At 44.9% G+C, this 20,110-nt stretch overlaps 2 protein-coding genes and 3 non-coding genes across 5 annotated transcripts in view; 3 read left to right on the top strand and 2 right to left on the bottom strand.

The window, feature by feature from the left end:
• Positions 1-15,989, top strand: part of LOC6555372 (protein Skeletor, isoforms B/C) — a 38,161-nt gene extending 22,172 nt beyond the window's left edge. The window contains exons 3-14 of the mRNA XM_001982051.3: positions 3,854-3,930; positions 4,271-4,422; positions 10,182-10,293; positions 11,847-11,980; positions 12,045-12,129; positions 12,188-12,388; positions 12,627-12,951; positions 13,020-13,234; positions 13,302-13,573; positions 13,638-13,768; positions 13,825-13,988; positions 14,047-15,989. Of these exons, the coding sequence (XP_001982087.1) occupies positions 3,854-3,930; positions 4,271-4,422; positions 10,182-10,293; positions 11,847-11,980; positions 12,045-12,129; positions 12,188-12,388; positions 12,627-12,951; positions 13,020-13,234; positions 13,302-13,573; positions 13,638-13,768; positions 13,825-13,988; positions 14,047-14,208 (2,030 nt within the window). The 3' untranslated portion in view covers positions 14,209-15,989. The remainder of the gene's footprint in view (positions 1-3,853; positions 3,931-4,270; positions 4,423-10,181; positions 10,294-11,846; positions 11,981-12,044; positions 12,130-12,187; positions 12,389-12,626; positions 12,952-13,019; positions 13,235-13,301; positions 13,574-13,637; positions 13,769-13,824; positions 13,989-14,046) is intronic.
• On the top strand, positions 240-404 carry LOC6555374. Its single transcript, XR_046888.2, has one exon. It is a non-coding gene; the product is annotated as a U1 spliceosomal RNA (small nuclear RNA).
• LOC6555373 lies at positions 1,753-1,917 on the top strand. Its single transcript, XR_046887.2, has one exon. It is a non-coding gene; the product is annotated as a U1 spliceosomal RNA (small nuclear RNA).
• A 901-nt stretch (positions 15,990-16,890) lies between the features above and the next one.
• Positions 16,891-17,055, bottom strand: LOC6555314. Its single transcript, XR_046886.2, has one exon. It is a non-coding gene; the product is annotated as a U1 spliceosomal RNA (small nuclear RNA).
• A 1,537-nt stretch (positions 17,056-18,592) lies between these two features.
• The window catches only part of LOC6555313 (protein pellino), a 29,774-nt gene continuing 28,256 nt past the window's right edge, over positions 18,593-20,110 (bottom strand). The window contains exons 5-10 of the mRNA XM_001982050.3: positions 19,879-20,070; positions 19,622-19,810; positions 19,465-19,563; positions 19,230-19,383; positions 18,989-19,166; positions 18,593-18,917 (exon numbers count right to left, since the gene is read on the bottom strand). Of these exons, the coding sequence (XP_001982086.1) occupies positions 18,791-18,917; positions 18,989-19,166; positions 19,230-19,383; positions 19,465-19,563; positions 19,622-19,810; positions 19,879-20,070 (939 nt within the window). The 3' untranslated portion in view covers positions 18,593-18,790. The remainder of the gene's footprint in view (positions 18,918-18,988; positions 19,167-19,229; positions 19,384-19,464; positions 19,564-19,621; positions 19,811-19,878; positions 20,071-20,110) is intronic.

Here is a 20,110-nt window from a genome sequence, read left to right as displayed (position 1 = left end):
GTGTTGGCTTCACCCGGGCGCAGATAGCGCACCACAGGGCTCCGGACTTAAAGTCCTTAAATTACAAATTACGGGCTAGGAAGTCCGGTCATACACAAAATCTTTGCCTTCAGGTATAAGAGTGCAAGTAAGCCGTGTTGCATACTTTCTCGGTGAAATATCCTCGACACTCTGCCTGAAATTCCCAAGCAGTTCTGGCAGATCCCTCAAGGACATCCCAGAGTTGGGCGCTGGAAGGCATACTTACCTGGCGTAGAGGTTAACCGTGATCACGAAGGCGGTTCCTCCGGAGTGAGGCTTGGCCATTGCACCTCGGCTGAGTTGACCTCTGCGATTATTCCTAATGTGAATAACTCGTGCGTGTAATTTTTGGTAGCCGGGAATGGCGTTCGCGCCGTCCCGACATTAAAAATAAATATTAAAAATCTAACTCTTCAGTCGCTAACTAGATTGAAGAGTAAGTTAGAGCGGAAGTTAATTTAAACAAATGTCTTACCAGCAACGGCTAGTTTGCGCTTTTCCCAATCATCGATCATGGGCAGGGAAGTTGAGTCCTTAGCAAATCCCTCAAAATCCCATTCCACTCATCCATTAACTGCCTTGCGTTTTTGTGCTCCTCCTCCTTGGCCAAACGTAAGCGTCCAGCCTCCTTTTTCGCGCTTCCTTATTTATTTATCATCATTTATTAAACGCTCTCGCTTGCCTGCCAAGTTTCCGATGCCAAGAAAGGAGTCGTCGGTCCGAGTTCGGCAGAAAAAAATTGTCGCTGTCAGATTACGTTGCAATATTGCTTCCAGTTGCCATATCCTGCCGACTTTCCGCCCAAATTCACGCTGCGAAGGACGAGAGAAACGTGGAATCGGTGGGTCGAGGGTCGGGGGCGTCGTCCCTTTCCTATTCTTTTTTGGCTTTGACACAAGCAACAATTTACTCGGTTTCAGGTTAAAGTCATATCGTTAGCATTAACGCTTTTTGATTTTTATTGAGTCAGCTAAATTTTATTCGATTTACCATCCACACACACAAGCTCACACCAGCACACAAACACACCCGACAAGGGAGCACTCACACACACACACCCTCGCAGTGGGAAAGACAAATACAGATGTACCAACAGCAGCATCCCCCATCAGAAGAGCAGGGCACAACATTCCTGGGGAGGAATATTTCCGAGCTTTAATGAGGTGGGCCACCAACCAATGAGTCCTTCGCCGGGGGGAGGACGACCTGCTTTCCGCCTTTCCGTCGTCCCCTTAACTTTTTCGCCCAGGACGAGTCTATTTCGGAAGTAAATGAAAATTTGATTTGGAATTTCGTGTGTCCTGGTCGTGCGTGCGTTACAGGATCTCAGCCCAAACCCAAGCCCGAGCCCAATGAACCCAAACCGAACCACCACGAACGAGGATGATGATGTTGATGACGACGTCAAAGTCGAAGATGGGCATGTGATAAAATAAATTACGGGCAGATTAGTGCGAATTTAATTATCGTTTGTTCCTTTGATGTCGCTAAGTAAATAAAGGGAATAAATATGATGATGACTCAAACGGCAGTTCTAATAACATTATTTCCGTATCCGGTTAATTGCGGAAAATGTGCGAGGCTGTGTTTGAAAAATGCCTACCTGCGGCTATCTGAATTTTGCAACCCCTAGCCGAGCCTACTTTGTCCTTGCACTCATGCAGCGCCTGTAATTCCCAATTGGTTCTAGCAGTTTCCCTATCGAGTTCCCAGAGTTGAGCGCTGGAAGGCATACTTACCTGGCGTAGAGGTTAACCGTGATCACGAAGGCGGTTCCTCCGGAGTGAGGCTTGGCCATTGCACCTCGGCTGAGTTGACCTCTGCGATTATTCCTAATGTGAATAACTCGTGCGTGTAATTTTTGGTAGCCGGGAATGGCGTTCGCGCCGTCCCGACATAAATAATTAATACAAATTCTACTCTACTCAATTCAATTGCAAATAAGCTGACAGTTGATTATTTTCGGTACACGTTTAGATAAGTCGGTACACAAGATCTTTCTAATTATATGCAAGATGTAACGCTATAATCTTTACTTGTTTCGCTTGTGAATTCAGCAAGGTTTAATGCAAATATTTACCACAACCTGGAAAGTCAATCATTTGGCCATCCATCTCAGTCATTCGCTACCGCTGGCGACGAGCCCGAAAATCAGATGCAGAATGCACTGGTTGCCTGTGGTTACACGGTCTGGAAACCCACCCCCACGGGGCACTTGTCGAGCGGATTGGAGATGGGATTAGGGATATAACCAAGGGGCGAGACGGCCGGGCTCAACCCTTTCTGATTTGATGGTTGGTTATATGCAGATTCGGATTTTGGGCAGGAGGTCTCGATGCAAAGGGGATGCCCTGCTAAGTATCCTTGGCAACCCGTTAATTTATAGGGCTTATGTGTCAGCGATCCTTTCCTCTGCTAGCTGGGCATTAGTGGATTAAAAGCGTTTATTGTCTTCGATGTCCTTGGGACGGCAAACTGCGACTCTTTCGCTGCGAATTCAATTGACAAAGTGACTGGACAGTCGATGCTGGTTGCTGTGCTGTGCGTTGCCAATCAATTTTGCCGGGAGAACCTGGCAACAAGTCAAAAATAAAGCCATCTGCTTGGCAACTGTGCCTGTGCTCCGTTTCCCTTTTTTATCGGCTGCTGGAAATCTTATCGCCTCCCAGTGACGAAATATCAGGAGACAGACGCCCCAGACACATCCACTCAGCCAGCCAGAAAGATAGACATGGCCATTGAGTATTATTTGTTCCACCCCCTACCCCATTTCCCCGAAAAATCCGTGAACCCGAGCAGGCAGCAACCAAACATTATTAACAACAACCATCGGTGGTCGTGTGCCGGGCAGCCTTAGGCGGTGACTATTAAAGGGGGGGTTTTCCTAGGGCTTTTCTCTTTATTGGGGGCTGGGGGTTGTCAACGTGCTCGTCATCACTTTGTATAAATATCCTCGAGCACGTATATATGCCATTTGGGGCCACGTGCTCGGTGGGCCAGGACTTCAGAGATTAATGCACGCATTAGTTGATTTAATTCATATTACGCTTTTGTTGTTTCTATCGTCCTGGCTACCAGCCACCATTTGCCATCTACGTACCATCTTCAATTGAGACATTCTGGGGAATTCCCTGCCAACGATTGTGGATGGGAGCAGCTCACGGCTTTGGGATTTAATATCGAATCGACAAGCAGCCAGAAACAAACTGAAATTGCAAACCCCCGCAGTTTCCCACCTCTGACACCTATCAATTGGAGGCTGTCTGGCTGTTTCTGTTCTTTTAAGAAACATTTGGCACAAATTTGCATTGTTTAGTGGCAAGTACTGTGGCAGCCAAGTCGAGCTTAGCATTGAATTTCAATATATTTCATGGTTTTCAATCAATTTCATGGCGCAATCCCAAAGGGAAAGGCATGCCAACAACTCCCCCGGGGACTTGTCAAGAGTTTGGCAAACAGAGCCAGTTCATCATAGTCATCTTCATCGTTCATCGTTCCTCGTTCACCGTAACCATCATCCACTGGATGGTGGTTGGAGGCACATCGTCACGGCAGCGAACTTTTGTATGGCAAAGTTCTTTCGACTGAGGATTAATTTGCAAGGCAGGCTTCGCTCTTTGTCCGTGTCCAGCGATTTCCTTGAGCCTCCGCCTCCGGATTATGAATCCGTAGCAGAAATTGCAGCAAAAGCACCTGCAAATGCACCGCATTGAAGTCTCGTCCATCCGTCTCAGTGTTTGTGAAAGGGGTGGAAAACTTATTTTTTGGCCGCTCCGTTTCAATTAAATCTGCTCCAACTAACGATCCCACAACCCGCTCCTTTCATCCACAGCCGCCGGACGAGCTCCACTGGAACCCTACTACGGTCGCCTTATCGGAGACTTTACCAACTTTGCCCATGGCATCAAGGTGAGTTTTACATTTCATATAAGTACTGCCTTTTTTGGCAAGTTAAGCTTTGCCAAATTGGGCACAATAAGAAGTGCTCTTAGGATTTTTCTACTATACGATTTAAGCATGTGTCATTCTGGTTCAACAAAATAAAAATGATTTAACATAGTTAACTGAACTAAGGCTTTAGTGTGTTTGCTAATGATTTTTAGTAAGGAGTATGTTAGTAATGTGGAACTTACCATCAGCTTGTATAATAGTTTGTTTTATAAAGCACATTACGATGTTTGTAAACTATTTGTAGTTGAAATTCAAAAGTTTTTTTATCTAAACACTTGATTCATACTCATTTCCCCAGGGCAAAATCTACGCGGTGGACGAGTCGACGCTGTTCGTCAAATCCTTTGCCTACGACGGCACAGGACCGGACGCCTTCTTCTGGGTGGGCGAGACGGCAAGGCCCAGTCCCGAGGGGTACATCATTCCCTATCCGGAGGAGTACACGGGCATGTGAGTATCGTGCAGTGCCAAGAATGCACTTCATACAATAGTTGCCACACTTGGGGGTAGCCATTGATGGGCGGACTGGACCTTGTCCGAGATGAAGATGGAAAATGGTGATGGCGATGGTGATGGAGATGGCGATGGCGATGGTGATGGAGATGTCCTGGCTACTCGAGCGCAGCAGGCCATTTCCTCAGAACGTGAGCGAATGTTTGGGCATATGTACGAGTATGCCCGCCGCCGTATCCTTGCAGAGTTTACGTTACGCACGGCTTACAATGAAACCACTTTCAAAAATTAAAAAACATTTTTCATCTCGGCTGCCATTTGTGCTCGTTGTCGTATTCCTTTTGCTATCCGGCGCCTTTGTGGCCCAGCAAGTTGCCGTTGGTGGTGTCGCTTCGTTGCCTCCTAATGTGAAAAACTCATTTATTTCTTCACGTTAGATTTGCGGTCACATGTGTGTGGGGTGGGGGCAGGAGGACCCCATTCCCCCCAAAAAAAGCAGTCACAACAACAGTAAACAGCGAACAAAGAAAGCCGCAGGGCGGGTGGAGAAAGTGGGTGGCGCTGAAAAGAGATAGCGAAGTTACAGCCTCTGCCACTATTTACTTTGAGTCGCCACAAGGTTAAGCCGCTCAACTCAACTATTTACCTTGCCAGTCTCCTTGCGCCGCCACTTGGACGCACTAAGCCGGTATTAGCCGGGTTGAAATCCGCCCACCACCCACTTTTGCCTCTACTTTTCGGCCTAATCCCGCGTTGCAGCCCAGACACGCACACAATTTGACGTCATTTGCCCGCTTGGGGATCGGGCATTGCATATTTCATTATCACAAACAATGCAGCCCCAAACTAATCCCACCGCCCCACCACAATTCCCTGATCCTAAACCTAAACCACTTCGCACCACCTGTATTCCAAGGCAAAGGCAAAGTGGCTTTCCACTTGGCATTGACATTAGCTCCGGTGTATGTTGTATTAGATACTCATGGGGGCGATGGGGCATCTCTTGAATGCCAAGGTAAATCACATAGATATTTGTATTTTTTCAAGTGCATCTAAAGCACGTATCTTACGCTTATGCTGGCCCATTTTTGCATATCCAATCTTTGGCAAAACATTTCCGCAAGCCCAAGAATAACAGAACGTATCGTGCGCGGCATCAGCGATTCCCGAAAAGCGGATTCACATTGCCCATTTCCCATTTCCCATTCCCAGTGCGCAGTCTCCAGTTCGGATCCCAAATCACGCTCCCAAAACGAAAGCGGCAAAGAAAAAGCTGAGAATGTTTACGCACTGGATTTCCCCATTCGAAAATGTGAATGCGAAATGCTCGGCGCGGTTTCGCGCTTCAGAAATCGTTTGATGATGTGTGTGTTGCTTGCTTGGTTGGTTGGTTGGTTGAGGCCGATGCAGAGGAAACATCCAAGGCGAATCCATGGCCCAAACCACGGGCATTCATATTGTAATCGACTTTAATGCGTTTCATTGTTGATGCCACGTGCCGGGCTTTATTAGTTCAATGTACAACGATGGCATCGCCTCCATTTCCATTTCCCCATCTCCCCAGCTCCCATGCCCATCCTTAGTCCTTCGTCCCTCGTCCCTCGTCCTTCGTGCTTCCTGTCCTTCTGACAAAGAGCAACATTGTGCCAGGGCTGTGGATGCGGAGGTGGAAGCCCGGAACGCCGTAGCGATTGCACGCTTTTACGCTTTCAGACACATTACCCATGCCACCCGTTTGCCCATGCACCTTCTGAATGCGCTGTGGGATGGGGTGGTGCTGAAGGTCGACGGTGGGGTGGAAACCGCTGGGGGTTGGGTGGCGGGGGTGGCGGACTGGTGTTAGCACGATGATGATTGCTGTATTATGTGGCACACCGCTGCTATCGCAATCGCATGCATTTGAGCCAACAAATTGCGCGCGTTTATTATGTCTAATGATTTTCACGTACGCGTATGTACGTATGTGTGCCCTAACGTCGCCGAGCGATAATTGATAAATGCAACTGATTGGCATTGGGTAAGGTTCTGTCGTTGTTTCCCATCCCAGATTCCCATCCTCCTGGCTGACGAGCGGCAAGTGACAGCCATAAAACTGACTTCCTGCTAAGCTTTTCGGGCAGGCCAATCAGCGTTAATTATCCCAACTGCTTCTGGCAGGCTTCCTTGAAGGGCTGCCAATCCTGCTGCAACCCGAGAGTCTCCAGCACACAGAGAAAGTATACGAGGTTTGCTTGAAATTTAGATTAGAAGCTGAGTACTTTGCGAACTAACAAAGAACTAAGTGAGAAAAGTTCTGCACAAAATGAAGACGTTTGATTCCTTTCTGTCTCCCTTACTTTCCGCAAACAAGTTTTTGAAGATCCTTGTAAAGTTGAAATATATTTTTCTGAGTGCCCCTGTTGCCTTTCATGCTGCTCACTTCCTTTACGTTCACGCTCGTTTTACCTCCCCCCGCTGGAGTGGGTGGCTTGGATGGGGCATGTGTCACAATGGATGCATCGAGCATAAGTAATTAAATTAGAATTTTTTGAGAAGCATAAAAGCGACGCCGCGCTGATTAACGCCCGTTGCCATGACAATGAGGATGATGCGATGCTGTTTTGTCCCGCTCTTGCTCTGTTTTGTGCCGCACCCAGCGTACGCCGCCCACCACCCACCGCCCACAACAAGCCCCACCCCCTGGCGTATCTCATTTGCATCTGCAGTACAGAAACCCCACAGTTTCCTCCTCCACCTTGGCGCTTGCCTTTTCGCTTAGCGCTGATTTATGCAGATTTCATTAAAATTTGCTGCATGCAAAGTAGCAAAACGAAGTTTTAGTTTTGTCCTTCATTGTCGAGCGGGCAACCCATTCTTTAACCCATCACCACCCACCACCCACCAACCGGATCATCCTTCATTGTGTTAATCAACGTTGACAGCGCAGCCGCAACACGAACAACTGTTTTGCCTGTCGACTGATTTCGCCCCTGGCTGATGTGCCAACTGGCTTTAACTCTATTAAGCGCCAGCAAGTTGGCGGATTCATTCGGCCTCCAACCCCCAATCACCCAATCCCCCGCCTATACTTGTTCCCAGAACTCAAGTAGTTTCGCCTGTTGCTGTCACTTCACCCTCGGTGCGCTCATAAGTAGGCAATGCTTTTTCATCTCACACCTTGCGGGCTTTTGTATGCATTGTCCACGATCTTTTCGAAATACTTCCATTTCAGTTCACTAAAAACTTCATTATTTCAAAAACAAATGGGGAGTCAATAGTAGCTAACCTTTCCTCGGTAAAATACAATGTTTATATTTAAGGTAGCTCCGTTTATCCAAGAATTCGCTGCTAACTAGGAATCCAACAGCTTCTCAGCTCATTCAACCAGCAGCCCTGCGCTCCTAAAAGGCCAAAGCCGTACTAATTATTATTGTTGTTGGCGTGATTAATGCCCCGACCGCGGCACTTTAATACAAATTTAATTGAGTAGTCACTGCTGGGAGCGGAACCCATCCGTCTGCGGTGTGTCAGTGACAAAAAAGCGGGGGCGTTGGCTTGGCTGCGGCGCTTCGTCACGGAAACATGAAATATTCATAATAATTTTAGAATATTTTCGGTGGTGGTTTCCCAGCGGGCTTTGTGTGCAGATTTTGAGGGGGTTAATGGTGTTGAATGCTGGATGGATGATTGGATGGTTGGCTGGGCTGTCTGCTGAGTTGGCGCGTTTTATTGTCTGCGAAATGCGCTCGATTGTTGTGCGTTTTGTTTATCGAGCTGGTGGGTATGCAAAGTGCCAGTCAGCAGGCGCAACAAGTTGGCCAGTTTAGTCTTAGTCAATGGGCCAGCACACATGAAAAGACGCCTGTGCTCTTTGCGAGCCGGCAACTGAATTCTAAACTAATTGGGTGAAAGTGCACAGGGGCTTATGTAAATATCATATCATGTGGCTGTTCAACGAGCTGAACGAGAGCAATAAAATAAAATCGATGGCTACCCAGCCACCCAGCCCTAAAGTAATCGCAACCCAAAACCCAGGCTGAGTGCATCAATAAATGTCGAACGGAGAGGTCCTTGCCAAGTGGGAGGACAAGCAAATCAAATAAAGCAACAAACATATTTGCCAGGCGGAAACTGTAATGGAACTAGGAATCGAAAGCAAACACAATTCGAGGAACTGAAGCTGGAGAACTGAGGAACTGAGGGACTGAGGGACTGAAGGACTGAAACTACTGGAGACAAAGGACCAATCGCTTGGGGTTGCTGGCATCAGGAACGGGACATAAGCGCTTGTGTATCCAGCAGATACATTTGATGCACTGTTGACACAGAGCCATTCAATTTGTTTTGGCTCATTAGAGCGGTGGTGCAACTGTTGCTGGTAGCTGGTAGCTGGTACTGTGGTCCTAGTTGTCGACCAAATCTGGACACGACCTCGAAACGAGAACAAGGATCTTGGACCTCTGTCATTGTGTCAGTTCAAGGGTGTTGGTGGGCTAAGTGCTTAGCCGTGTCTAATGCGGATTGCGCGGCCTCCGTCGACATTCATTAGACGTCGACCTTTCCACTTCAGCGGCTGACTAACCGCCCAACTGACTGATTGACTCGCCACTTGCCCCAGTTGCGATAAATCGATCCTGCGCCGCCCTCAAAGCAGCTCAAGCTTCCCCGCCAAGGATGCGGCTCTGCCATCCGCGACATCAGATACAGATTCATCTGGGCAAACAGTTCAGCCCCTTGGGATTGGCATACTTAGACTTCAAGTTGATTATTAATATACCCCTGAGATGAGATGCAGTAAGTGCAGTAATGGATATGTAATCATCGCAAAAGCCATCGCTGCACTTGGCTAAGCCAAGTGAGGGATCATTTTCATTCCAATGCCAAGGTATCTTATAGGTTTCCCAACCAAGAGGTATACGTAAAAGGTTCACTTATGTGTATGCCAGCAGAGCTCGGATTACCTGGGCTTATTCTGTTCTATTAACTTAAACAAACAGCAGCTTTATAATAAAGATTTAAATTGCATTGACGTATTTCACCAGCATTGCCATGTTGAGCACGAAGCGCGAAAAAAGGCTCTAATTGGCTAAAGCTTAAAGCAGTTGCAAAAAGTTGGAAAACCTAGTAGTAGTATTGTAGCCGTGCATTGGAAAATGGAAAAATGAAAATCACAACGGAAAGGGGCAAATTGTGGGGCATGAGACGTGTGTAATGCCTCGGTTCGCTGCATTAGCCATAAATCTTCATCAGCGTTCGCCTCATAAATAATGCGAATATGCGAAAATGAGAAATGTGTTTGGTTTTGTCGTCGCTCGCCTGGTTTTTGCTTTAATGTTAATGACATCAAGTCGCAGTGCAACATGCATACAAACCTTCCATGGCCGATCTATTGCATTTTCTGGCTGGTTTCACTTCAATCCCTATGCACATGCTGGCAAAAAACGTGTAAATTGGAGGCGTGGCCATCGGACAAATCTGCTGACATTCTGTGGGCCGGTCAATGTTTGATTCCTATCCATTTTTTGCGCTTTAATTGGGGAAATTGATGTACATGCCGGGTTCGAAAAATTGTTTAAGTTACTGACACTGTTGTACATTTGATTGGTAATAGAATGTGGCTATAGTCCTGTGTTTGCTGCTTCTAAGAAGCTGTGAATATGGCTGCGGAGCACACACTTAAGTAGTAGTTTACTCTAGTACACCCTGGACCCCATTTAACTCTGTATCTGCATCTCTCTCGTTCCCGGCACCCGTCTCGCTCTCGGAACCACCCACAGGGATCCCCCCATTTTGCAGGCGCACAACCGAACGGACATCATACTGCGCTTACCCATGGGCAAAAGGATTAAGGACATTAAATGGCTGTCAGTGTGGTGCAGACGCTTCACGGTGAGTCCTCGCTCTTTCTTCCCATCCATCGTATCTTTATGTTCCATTACTTTTTTTCGGTTTCTCGCTTTTTTGCTTTTTACTTTTCTTTTTGCGGATGGCACGCGCCATCCTCTCAGATTTGTGTGTGTGTACTTAGCCGGGCAAGAGCCTTTTTGTAATTACATTTTTGTAATTTAACTGCAGCTGCACAAAGATTTTAGCATTGTGCTTTGCCCGACTATCGATTATGGTCTTAATAGCTTTTCCACAAAAAAGGAATAGAAATGGGTAGCAGGGCAGTTATTTGGTTTCCCCGCTCGCGTTTGTTTAAGAGTAGATGAAGGATTTACCAAGGCAACTAATCCTTTCGTGCACTTTAATGTGGGTCAGCCGCCTGGAAGTTTGTTTTCATTCGAGTTTTAGATTTTAATTACAGTGCTGAATATGCAAATTGCACTGTCCAATGTCCTTCGTCCGCTGGCAATTATGTTTGCCTTGGTCCTGCGAAAATTACTTTTGTTTAAGTTTCCTGCGAGGAAGCGGCGAACAAGTGCATTTCCAGATAAATTCCCCAAAATTGGAATTGGATGGGCGGCGGGGGGTGGGCGTGGTGCCCCCCAAAAATGGGGGCTGCCGTGGAGTTCGCTGCACGGTCGAATAAAAGATGGCGGCCGTAGTAAAATAAATTACAGCAGACATTTTTGATTAACTCAAGTGGTTGCATACAAACACACACACAGACAGGCACCCAGTCCCCCCGAACTCACACAGATACTCACACGGATGGGCTTCGTGTGTATCTGTGTGGCATACAGGGTGCTCCTTCCGCCACTGTGTGCGTTTGTCTGCGTGTGTGTGTGGGTGTACGCTGCCTTCCATTGACTGACAGCCAAAAAACTTCTTGGGGGCTGACTGCCGCACACCCACACAGTGGCACCCAGATTGGGGTTAGTTTGTGCCTGTGTGCGTCGGTGTGTATCTGTGTGCGAGTGTTGTTTGTGGAGTTTTGAGCGCGCATGCCCGATTTTTTAGCAAGAGCGTGGGGTTTTTGGGGGTTTCTGGGCTGCGGGGTGGGGGGCGGGTCAGCCCCACACGGAGGCATACATAAACACACATTATGTACAAATGTTTTGGGTATACAACAACAACGCGCTTGTTTGCTTACTTAGAAGCGCGTCGAATGTAGACGCGGTGTCGCGTAAAATCCCGTGTAGAATTCGAGACATTCGCCTAAAGTTAAGCTGTATTTTAAGCACTCGTTTAGACTTAATTATTAATTCTAGCAAACACTTAAAAGGAACACATGTGAAGTTCAAGCATTAAATAATTTAATAATAATTCCGAATTCTGAAATTTTTAAAAATTTATTCTTGAACAATACTGCTGTATAGTTTTTTAGTAAAGTAAAATGATTCATATCTGCTGTGGTGCGATGTAAAAATGCATACGTAGAAAAAGAAAAACCACGCAGCCACGCCTTAACTACCAGAAAAAGAAACAAACAAGATGTGCACGTTCACCTTCAATGATATGCCCAAGAAGTAGAGTCTAATGACCTTAACCCCTTTCAGGTTGATTTTGGAGAGGTGTTCATACCACAAAATATGGATGTGCCCAAGCCACGGGTATTGCCCGAATTTAAGCGACTGGCCCACGGCCTGCGTTCCAGCAACATCAGTGTGCTGGATGCCAAGACTTTCTACATGTGAGATTTGCCAGGGGTTTTGCATTGTAAACAGCTTACCTGAGTGCTCGTTCTTGCTTTCCAGACCCAACCTGCACTACGACGGAGCTGGACCTGATGCCTACTTCTGGGTGGGCAATGGCAGCGAACCAAACATCATGGGCATAAAGGTCAGTGACTCGGAGCAGTTGCTTAATGGTTGCGAATATATTGAACTATTTACTGTAGGTTCCCAATGAGAGTGGCTCCCTGGAACCCTTGCGCGGCTATCAGGGCGAGGACATTGAGATCCAATTGCCGGGAAGTCTGACCGTTTACGACATCGATTGGCTGGCTGTGTGGTGCGTGGAGTACAGGCACAACTTCGGACATGTCTACATACCTCGGGACCTGGATGTTCCACCAGCCTTGGGACAAACCAAAATCACGGTAAGTGTGATGGTCCAAATCGGACATAGTTAGAGCCGGATACCCCGGATTGCCCCGATACATATGCTAGCATTTGCCCATTTGCACACAACTCATAATGTATATCTCTTTGACTTATGCGCGCCGCATTAGCCTTCATGGTGGTATTCACCCGTGAGTACTAGACTTAGCCTCATGCATGTCCCGCTTTCCCAAGCCGACCAAACCCACTTACTCTGCCCCCCTGATCCATTTTCAGACCACGACGACTCCGCGTCCAGTGTACAGCAACTGTCGCGAGATCCTGCCGAATAAGCTTCAGGTGAAGTGGGAGCTCCAGGGCGAGTATCTGCAGGTGGAACTCTTCGGACGCATCACCGAGGATCAGTACATGGCCTTCGGTCTGTCCGGAGCCAATGGTCGACCCCAGATGTCCCAGTCCGACGTGGTGGTGGCCTTCTACGACACCACGACCCGCGTGTTCCGGGCAGAAGATTACTTTATCTCGGACTTGTCCCAATGCGATGGTCAGCGCGGTGCTTGTCCCGACGAACGAATCGGAGGACGCAATGATGTGATTGTTTGTAAGTGGATGATAAATAACTCCGAATGGAAAAAATCAAATCCATTCCATCCGTTTGTGTTCCTGCAGTGAGCGGCGATAGGAAGAATGGTGTTACCAGCATCCGCTATAAGCGCCTGCTGCAACCAAATGACGCCATCTACGATGCTCCGATACCCACTGACCGCGAGGTGTCGGTCATTGCAGCCATCGGACCACTTAACTCCCGGAAGGAGGCCAATGCCCACTCGCACACCGCCAGTGATCACAACCAGGACGACATTCGCATCAACTTCTCGGCGAGGGTAGGTCCATCCCATTGTGTATAATAATGGTGTATATGGATGTATAATAAGTACCTCAATCTTTCAGAACGATCACGCCTGCAAGAGTTCACTGTACGATGTTAAGGACGAGAGTGGACCCAGGCCATGGCCCACGCGCAAGATCGAAGGTGTCAGGAAGTTCCGTGCCAGCATTGGACCCACGGGCGGCAAGCGCGGATATACCTCCATCACGGGGGTGCCCTCGTGGGGCATTGCCTGGTATGTGAACGATCTGCTGATCCCTGAAATCACTGTGGAACGTGGCCTGACCTACGAGTTCATCATCGAGGGCGGCAATGATCATGGTCAACCAGCTAGGTATAAGTTCGCAGACAAACCCTATTGATGGGCACCATTTACAAAAACCTCTCTTTGAGCACAGATATCATCCGTTCTACATCACGGACTCGCCCGAAGGTGGACTTGGTCAGAAAATGGGTCTCGAAGCGCGAAAACAGAAGGCCTATGCTGGTGTGGAATACGACGAGGACGGTAATGCTATTCCCACAGGAGGTGAGTCCTAATCCAGACTGTGCTCTTCCAAACTACATGATTGCCACTTATGTCAGCTGGACGTTATTGCGAATGGGAGCACCAGACCATTGATCGATCCGCAGAAATTGAGACCTTCGAGGAGTACATGAAAACCTTGGTCTTTAAGTGCGAGGATGGCGAGCCAGGTTATCTCAACTGGACGGTGCCCACAAATGCTCCCGATCAGCTTTACTATCAGGTGAGAGCGATATTGGCAACGAAACATAAATATAATGCTAATTGTACTTAACTTGCAGTGCTTTACACATAACAATCTCGGCTGGAAAATAAACGTCGTGGACATGGGCGCCTCAGGGGGATCCAAATTCAGCAGTCACCAGTTTATTTTATACGCAATTTTCACAGTATTTAGCCTGGTCGCGACACGCCTTCCCCTTTTTGGCCACGTACTTGCCTGATAGTGCCAGTATGTGGATTAAATGCTAGATTTGTAGACAGAATTTTCGACAGATGAGGTTCTGGGATCGGAATCCTGGTCCTTAGCATATCTGAACATTAACATTACCATATCCCGCCCAGACTTACAGCATATCCAACTTCCAACTTCTCGATACGAATTTATATTTTTTCACACTCATCTGTCGAGGATTTCTGGCCACTTGGCGACTTTCACAACCAGGCTAATATCATCTGAAAAACATATCTTGACAATAATTCGTAAGATGTAAAACTGTTGAAATTGTGTGTGCATGCGTGAGGGCCCACTGTACTGCTACAGTGGACGTAGAATGGGTGTTGAGCCACGGCCGGAACTTGATCGGTTGTTGGCAGTAGATTTTTGTGGCTAGGCAGCGAGAACTTTTTGTACATTTACGAGTATGGAATTCTACTTTTTTACATGTATACTTATTAAATTTACTTATACATCTACATCTCTAGTACAGTAAAAATTGTAATTTTTCTAGCAACTACTACGAAACCTACAAAGGCATGTAGATACAAGAATCATGTTTAATATGCGGTTCTATAAAAACGTAAGCCGACAATAATAACGCGACACTGCGACAATAAATAGATGATATTGAGTGTGTGTAAACGACACACATAATATATCGAACAAATGAATTACTTGGGCTGCAACTGAAGCTCAATGACAATGTACAATAAGAATTATATGGATATAGGAAGGACAGAAATCGATGCAATTTGTATGACAATAAAATCTACACAATTGTGAATTTTGAAAAAGTTTCGCAGACAATACAATACTTTTACACAATTCGAATGTACTAAGAAACTAATGACAAATAAGAAAACTATGTTATTTAATGCTACTGACTACTGTGGTGCTTCTTGTAACGATATTAGATGAAATGCATGTAAAACAAACGCCACGTTTAGAATGGAATACAAGAATCCCCCCTTTGGACGGGATGAAGTTTTTGTTATCGGATGGTTTTCTTGTAACTTTTTTAACTATATTTGCATAATTGGTGTTTTTATATAAGCATGATATATATATTCGTATATGTTTACAATAAGCGATATGTTTATAATGGTAACTGAAGCAGAAAGACCCACAACTAAGATGTACGACAATAAAAAGTGGACAAATGAATAAGCTAGGTACTTCAGAAATATTTGGCAAGATATTGAATATGTAATATTATAATGATAAATACGCATGCACGGCAAGTCTTTTTGATAGTTGTTTGCATTCATTTTGGACAGCGGCTTGATTTAAGCGAAAATAATTCAGAATGAATGAACTGTATAGCCAGAGTAAAAATTATCGACATTAAATGAGCTAATTTAAATACAACTAACTTTTCCTAAGAATATAAATGTATAAAAAGCTATTGGACACTAAAGTTTGTTAAGTTTCTGTTGTTTTTGCTGTCCTTTGTTTCCTTTCCCTATATAAGTTTACATATTGATGGCCACTATGCTGTAGTAATGTACATTATCGCAACAAAGATACAGAAAGTGTAGAGATCCATAAACTACAAATATGGAGAATTTTGATATTGACATTTGATATGGTCTGGAGCAGGTTTATAAGTGAAATTGATTTTTGTATAGTTAATGCAGCTAAGCGCACAAAAGTCCAGATAACATGAAAATGATAAGCGAGTCAAACGATTTATAAATTAACACTCACCTTTATATTCAATTGATATACATATACATAAATACATATATACATTAAACAAGAGGCAAGAATATGACTTTCAAAGAATATCCCAGAATATAAAAATTTCCATGTCGATTATAACTTAACATCTCGTACTTAGATAGCAACATTTTTCTGCATTACCTAACGAAGAACTTTCATTAAAATAAAAATCGAAATCTCCAATTTAATAAATAGATATGTATGCATGAGTCGCAGGCTAAGAGGGTGAGGAGCAAACTAATCCATTTTTAAATGTTAATATACAGACCGCATTAGAGAGCCGGCAAAAATCCCAATTGACGATTGCTTGCCATGACATTGGCCAGTTCAAATAAATGGTAGAGAATTAAAAGAATGATGTCAATAATAAGAAGCTTCACCTGAAGATAAATCAAAGGGCGTAACAAAAAGATCAAAACCAAATATTCTACAAATAAATTTCTGAAAGCAAGCCCTACTGTTGTTTAAATGCTGTGGGGGATATTTTTCTGATGCCAACAGCTTTGTTCGCGCCAGCTAACATAGGTTGGCGGTAGTAACAATAACAAAACTATAACAAATGGAAACAATGAATTCTGGGATGGGCACAGCCAGGTTCATTTGTTGCGCCTCCTGGGTGTGCGAGATGTGGACAGGGCATTAGCAAGCCGGTTTCGGTGACTTACCAACATGTCATGGTAACGACTCCAGTGCCTATTCATCTCGTCGAAGACCGTACGCAGCTCCAGGTTTTTGTGTTGAACCGTATTTCGCACGAACCACTTGCAGCCACTGATAATTGTCCGTCCTGTCCTAGCAATTCTGTTTCGAGCAGCCTGGAACACCATTCGAACCAACACAGCTTGCTTTCCGTTAAATTTGCAATTTTTCAAATCAATAAAGGCCACAAATCTTTTGGGTATTTTTTTTGAATTCTTTTCCGGATTTTAGGACGTTATTTTCAAAATTCAAATTAATTATCAATGTCGGGACGGCGCGAACGCCATTCCCGGCTACCAAAAATTACACGCACGAGTTATTCACATTAGGAATAATCGCAGAGGTCAACTCAGCCGAGGTGCAATGGCCAAGCCTCACTCCGGAGGAACCGCCTTCGTGATCACGGTTAACCTCTACGCCAGGTAAGTATGCTTTTGGCTGCTCGGCAGCAGGGTCTCCATGCCACAGCAGCTAGAACCAGTTGGGAATTGCAACGAGCGCGTGGCGAAATAAAGCACCCCTATAAGTATGCAACATAAAATCACTGGCATGCGCAGTGAACGTTCGCATTTTAGACCCAGCTGAGTCGATTTGTTTACCTCATATGTTCTTGCCAGATATACAGAAAGTAATAAATATTTTGGATCGTCAGTGAATAAAGTATGCCTTTTAAATCAATCACTTCTAATTCCGATTACTTTATTCCAGGAAAATAAAACTTAGAAATGTTTTGAAGAAAAAAAAGAAATGTGCTCATAGCAAATTCAGAAAAAACGAAAAGATAATTTCTGACATAAATTTATTTAAGGGGATTTCTAAATAATTCTGCCCTGTTATGTATGAGTAACATAATTTTCATAATGCCATAGTTAAAAATGGATGTTTAATCGTAAAAATGTTTTCATATCCACATCCAAACTTGTACCTCCAGAAGTTAAAACTCATGATTAGTTTATGTATTTCTAGAAAGTTTTTATTTTACATTTTGTATTTATTATGAACTATTTTGTTGTTTTGTTTTTGTTTTGCAATGTTGTGATTTGTTAACACACCGCGGCGCAAAATTCAATGAACACACAAATGTGTTTAATGCATACAAAATAATAATACAAATAATCGTAATGTATAATAATAAGGTGTAAGATTAACTAACTTAGTAATGTATAATGCGTTTTGGGCAGAAAATGAATATCAACATACATAGATCGCTGCAGATATATTTAAACCTATGTATATAGATCTACACATACGTATGATGCTATCATACATAATGCGTTCGATTTCGTGGTTTCGCTTTTTATACGTTTTTGTTGACAGAGTTCTGAAACTATACATGTTGTTCATACGGTCTTTGTTTTTTCACTTTTTATTTGTTATTTAGAATAATGCTTTACCATGTTTTCATTTGCTGAAGTTTAATTGTTGCTTATAATTGTGTTAGGTTCTCCTCGATCTTTCATCGATCTAAATGTAAGCTCTAGATTTGGTGAGAAATACGTAAATGATTTTTCTGCTCATGGGTTGATTGCCCACTCCATAGCAATGCTGGGTAGTTGCAATCGATTGCGAATAATTAGGTTCAACGATTACATTTCAATCTTTTGTTTTTGTTTTTACACAATTATACACAATAAATATATCTGCGATTTACATTCGGTCTCAACTTTTACATTTATGCAATTTCAATTAATTCGCATGGTTGATGTGTGCTGCTGATCATTGCGTTCGTATGCCTTGCTTTCATAATTTCAAATAATTTATACATTATACAGTGGAGGAAACCAAACATGAAACATTAACATGCAATTTCGATCGGGGAATGGGGTGTATAATGGGGCGATGAAAGCGGCATTGCTCATTTCGTAATTAATCGCATTGATTTGCTAAACATAATGCAGTAATTATATAGTAGCAATCGAATAATGCAAAACTGTAGCAGCAATAGACACAACAAATACAACATTTTCTTCAATTAAATTTGTTCTCCTCTTGTGTTTGTTTAATTCAGTATTTAGAAATTGTTTCCGTTTTCTGTTGCCTTTAAATGTTAATTAATGATAATAAATAAAGCCTAGTTTTAATGCCTGCTTCAAACTTGGACATCTTTCAATTACTACAGTATCTATATAGACGTAAATACATTTGTTAATCCATTATATTTATATTTAATCTAGATTATCCTGGAATATTAACTTTATATAGCCAGTCGCTCCATCCAAGGGCGTCGCACAGAAGGGACAGACGGCCTGAAATCCGTTGGTGCCGTGAGGTATCTCCACATTGGCCCAGTATCTATAAGATTGGAAGATAAACCCACAATTAGTAGAGTCGTTTCCCAGCCGCAACTGGCTTTCATCGCTCACTTGACAGTTTTTTCAGTCGCCATGTGTCCGCATGGATTGAACGCGTACGTCGGAGCGCCCACGTCCACATAGAAGGCTGGTTCCAAGCCCATGCACAGGGTGACCACCGGACCGAGTTCCAGGCACATGGGACAGCGTCGGGCGCCAGTGTTCTCGTCCTGCCCCCAATCGTGATGGCCTGCCAAAGTAGGGCGAGAGTTAGATCATTTGCGCTACAATATCCCGAAACATTACAGCTTACCCTGGACATGGCCGCAGTTTAAGTACACGTAAGGCTGGTTCACCTGATCCCCAATGTTAACTTTGCGTGGTATAACCAGCGTGTTCAGGCCCACCGGGCACTGTGGACGACCGGCATTAATGGCATCGATAAGTTTCTCCAAATCGTGTTTGGTCTGTCATAAATTAATGGATTAGTTCATTTCTCATAGAGGTGGTCTTTGGCAATTTGACTGATTTCTGTTTGAGATACTAACCGGCGAATGCTGCAAGCCCTCGGCGGAACGCCAGAGCAATGTTGCGCCGCAGAGATCAATAAGTGTGCCATCCTGCAGGATGTTGCATTCGTCATAGATCTAGTGGCAAAGTAGGAATTTAATCAACTGTTGGGTTGCATTTCGAAAGTTCACCTACCGGCTGCCCCTTTTGCTGGGCTGAACGCGATTCGCGCAGGCTGAACACATCGCCGCCCACGGAGCACTCGCGCCAGAGTCCGCACTTGGCATTGCCGCCACAGAAGGATCCTTTGGGGTGCATAATGAGTACACCGTTGGTGGTCAGGCCATCGATTTCCACATTGTCCTGCCACTTGGTGGCCTTCTCCTGTGCAAAAATCAAGTTCGAATCTCATTAGAATCAGCAGGAGATTACCGGACGAACAGCCGACTTACCCCAAGGAATATATTTCTGCTCGAATCGAAGCCCGCGGCGAATATTCTCGCCTTGGCAGGCTCACAGCGGTTGACCAGAATGCGGCAGGCGAACCGAGAAATTGTGCTCTGCATAACCTTGGCATCCTTCTTATCGCCCGGCAGCGTGTCCATCACCACAAAGTCAATGGGTGACTCCGATGAGCGTCCCACCTGGCGGAGAACGGCAAACATGATTATTCGAGTACGAGTA

This window comes from Drosophila erecta, unplaced genomic scaffold, assembly GCF_003286155.1.
Source record: "Drosophila erecta strain 14021-0224.00,06,07 unplaced genomic scaffold, DereRS2 tig00000000-arrow-pilon, whole genome shotgun sequence".
Lineage (NCBI taxonomy): Eukaryota > Metazoa > Arthropoda > Insecta > Diptera > Drosophilidae > Drosophila > Drosophila erecta.
This window is presented reverse-complemented; position numbering and strand designations above follow the sequence as displayed.